This window comes from Grammomys surdaster, unplaced genomic scaffold (genome assembly GCF_004785775.1).
Source record: "Grammomys surdaster isolate TR1022 unplaced genomic scaffold, NIH_TR_1.0 118773, whole genome shotgun sequence".
In the NCBI taxonomy this organism is placed as follows: Eukaryota; Metazoa; Chordata; class Mammalia; order Rodentia; family Muridae; genus Grammomys; species Grammomys surdaster.
This window is the reverse complement of record NW_021615067.1, coordinates 204-3,647: the sequence shown is the minus strand read 5'-3', so window position 1 is coordinate 3,647 and position 3,444 is coordinate 204. Positions and strand designations below refer to the sequence as shown.

Here is a 3,444-nt window from a genome sequence, read left to right as displayed (position 1 = left end):
CTTCCTGTCTGTGTCTCTCTGACTTCCGGTCCGTTTCTGACTGACTGAGTCGCCGGGGCGGGACTTCCCGTCTGTGTCTCACTGACTTCCGGGCGTGTACGAATCCGGGGCGTGTCCGGGGGCGGGGCCTACCGTCCGGCTGCGGCTCGTCGCTCCGCCCTCGTCCTCCGGCTCCGCCTCCGCCTGCGGAGAATTTCCCAGGATGCACCGAGTCCGCCCGCCAGCCCCGCCCGCCGCGTCCCGGAAGTGGGCGTGCCCGCCGACCCAGGGGCGTGTCCCCGGCCCAGGGGGCGTGGCTCACCGTTCCCGCCCGTCCCGGCGACGTCCTCCAGGTCGCGGTCGGAGATTCCCCCTGGGGGCGGGGCGGGCGCGTGCGTCAGTCCGCGCATTAGCATACGGGGTGGGGCGGGCTCATTAGCATAAATTAGGAAAATTCGGAACGGGTTCGGTCGGGCTCATTAGCATAAATTAGCATGGATTATGATACGGCCTGACATCGAGCCTGGGTTCTGCGGGGCGATTTGCATAATTTAGCATGAATTAGCATGCGGGAAACAGCGCGGGGTGGAGTCCTGTGGGCTCATTAGCATAAATTACCATAAATTAGCATGGATTACGATAGAGTCCGGGGTGATGTCCGAGGATCTTTGGGCTCATTAGCATAAATTACCATAAATTAGCATGGATTATGATAGAGTCTGGGGTGATGTCCGAGGATCTTTGGGGCTCATTAGCATGAATTAGCATGAATTAGCATGGATTATCATAGAGTCTGGGGTGATGTCTGAGGATCTTTGGGGCTCATTAGCATGAATTAGCATGGATTATGATAGAGTCTGGGGTGATGTCCGAGGATCTTTGGATCTCATTAGCATGAATTAGCATGGATTATAATAATATTATAATTATGATAGACAATTAGAAGCGGTTGCTTGCTTAGGCTCATCAAGTCAGAGCAGGAAACCCCGCGTAATTAGCATAAATCAGCATAGATTATAATACCGGGACCGGAAGTGGGCGGAGGTAACTTGCCTAATCAGCGCATGCGGGATCGCGCCCAGGGCGGAGCTGGTTTAAGGGTAATTAGCATAAATCAGCGTGGATTTTAATGCGGGGCGGAGCTGATTCGCATAATTTAGGACATGCGGGGTCGCGCTTCGCCGTCTCATTAGCATAAAGAGCCCGAGGTGACGTCGTTACTATAGATGACGTCATCACGCACGAGGCCAGGACGAAGCCGGAAGCCGCGTCTCGTTAGCGTACGTCATTAGTCACCGGGATGGAAGCTGTGGGAGGGGCCAGGGCTGGGCGATTAGCGTGCGTCTGCGTACGTCAGCACGAGCATGCGCTCATTTGCATAAACCGCTTGCGATTAGTGTCTCCTTCGTAATGAGGATAAATAGATTACTGACTAAAATTACTATTAGACTGTTAAAATCATTAGGATTTATTGTTAGAGCTATTATTAAAATAATGGTTAAAAAATAAATAATTAAATAATTAATAATTAATAATTAAATGATTAATAATTAAATGATTAAGTGATTAATAATTAAATAATTAAATAATTAATAATTAAATAATTAATAATTAATAATTAAATAATTAAATAATTAAATAAATAGTTAAAAAATAAACCCGCGCTCATTCGCATAAGCCGAGTGTAAATCCGCGTGGGTTTCCGTCACGAGGCGTTCATCGGCATAAATTACCATGAATTAGCGCACGTGCAGCCAGTTCCAGCCCGCCTCATTAGCATTCGCGGGCAAACCGAGCCTCTGCGGCTCATCAGCATAAACGTGACGCGCATTAGCATACATTAGCCTGGATTACCATACATTAGCATATCCATGGTCCGGGACGCCGGCGCTCCTGGTGTAAATTAGCATGCATTAGCCTGTATTAGCCTGGATTAGCATACATTAGCATGCATTAGCATATCCATGTTCCCGGGCGCCGGTGCTCCTGGCGTGAATTAGCATAAATTAGCATGCATTAGCATACATCAGAATGCATTAGCATGCATTAGCATATCCATGTTCCCGGACGCTGGCGCTCCCGGCGTAAATTAGCATAAATTAGCATAAATTAGCATGCATTAGCATACACCAGAATGCATTAGCATGCATTAGCATATCCATGTTCCCGGGCGCCGGTGCTCCTGGCGTAAATTAGCATAAATTAGCATGCATTAGCATACATCAGCGTGCATCAGCGAGTCCCGGGGAAGGCATTCTGGGTAAATCCGGCTCCCGACAGGCGTGAAGCGTTCACATCCGCGTCCCGCCGCTTCAGACCGGCTCAGGCCGGTTCCCGGTGCTCACCGCCCGCGGGCAGGCCGTCCTCCAGGTTCAGGTCGTCTGCGGGGAGGAGGCGGGAGGTCAGACAGGAAGTGAAGCGGGAAGCGAGGCGGGAAGTGCGTGTCTCACAGACAGGAAGTGCGTGTCTCTCAGACAGGAAGCGACCTCACCTGACGCCGGCTTCTTCGGGGCCGCCGGGGCCCTGGGCGTCGGCTTCCTCGTGGGATCTGCGGGCGGGAGACGGGGTGAGAACCGGAAGTCGGGGGCGGGGCGGGCGTTTCTCGTTTGCATATGACGTCACCACGCAGGATGACGTCATCGCCTCATACAAAAATAATAATAATAATAATAATAATGAAATAATGATCAGCAGCGACGTCACGGGCCGTCTGCGCGGATTTCAACGTAAGATTCACACAGAACATAAATGAGATTTCGTTTAAAGACAAACAGAAACGTGAATTTAAACCTTGAGTCGATTTTCAGTGAAACTTCACTTAAAAATAATAAGAAAAAAAGTAAATTTCATTTAATTAGATTTCATTTAATTGGATTTTTTTCCGGTTTGGCGCGGTTTTCGAATCAAGTTCTTAAACGTTTCAACGATTTCAATAATAATCTGATAACAATCTAATTGTTAATTAAAAGTTTGAACAACGGTCCCGGAGACAGCGAGTGAACCAGGAAAATAAATTTCCTTCCCGTTAATTCACGAGCTGTTTCACCGTGACAACGACTCCCGAGGGTTGTTCTCCGTGAGACGTGGCGGAGTCAATGCTTAATAAAAGGTTTCGCGGAAATACGAAGAAGCAAGACCCTGGCTCTGAGAAAACCAATAGAAATAAAATAATAATAATATAATGATAATAATGATAATAATAAAATAATAATAAAAAATAATGATAATAATAAAACAATAATAATAATAATAATATAATGATAAATTAATAATAAAATAATGATAATGATAATAATAAAATAATAATAAAATAATAAAATGATAATAATAAAAATAATAATGATAATAATAAAATAATAATAAAATAATAAAATGATAATAATAAAAATAATAATGATAATAATAAAATAATAATAAAATAGCAATAACAATATAATGATAAAATAATAATAAAATAATAATAAT

General features: G+C 45.2%; 1 protein-coding gene across 1 annotated transcript; it reads right to left on the bottom strand.

Moving 5' to 3' along the window:
- Positions 1-132: 132 nt before the first annotated feature.
- Positions 133-2,687, bottom strand: LOC114635855 (protamine-2-like; the record flags this gene model as incomplete). Its single annotated transcript, XM_028784247.1, has 4 exons — positions 2,471-2,687; positions 2,325-2,360; positions 302-352; positions 133-183 (listed from the first exon to the last, which is right to left on the bottom strand). Coding segments are annotated over exons 1-4 (287 nt in total), but the record flags the coding sequence as incomplete, so codon positions are not given.
- Between the last annotated feature and the right edge of the window lie 757 nt (positions 2,688-3,444).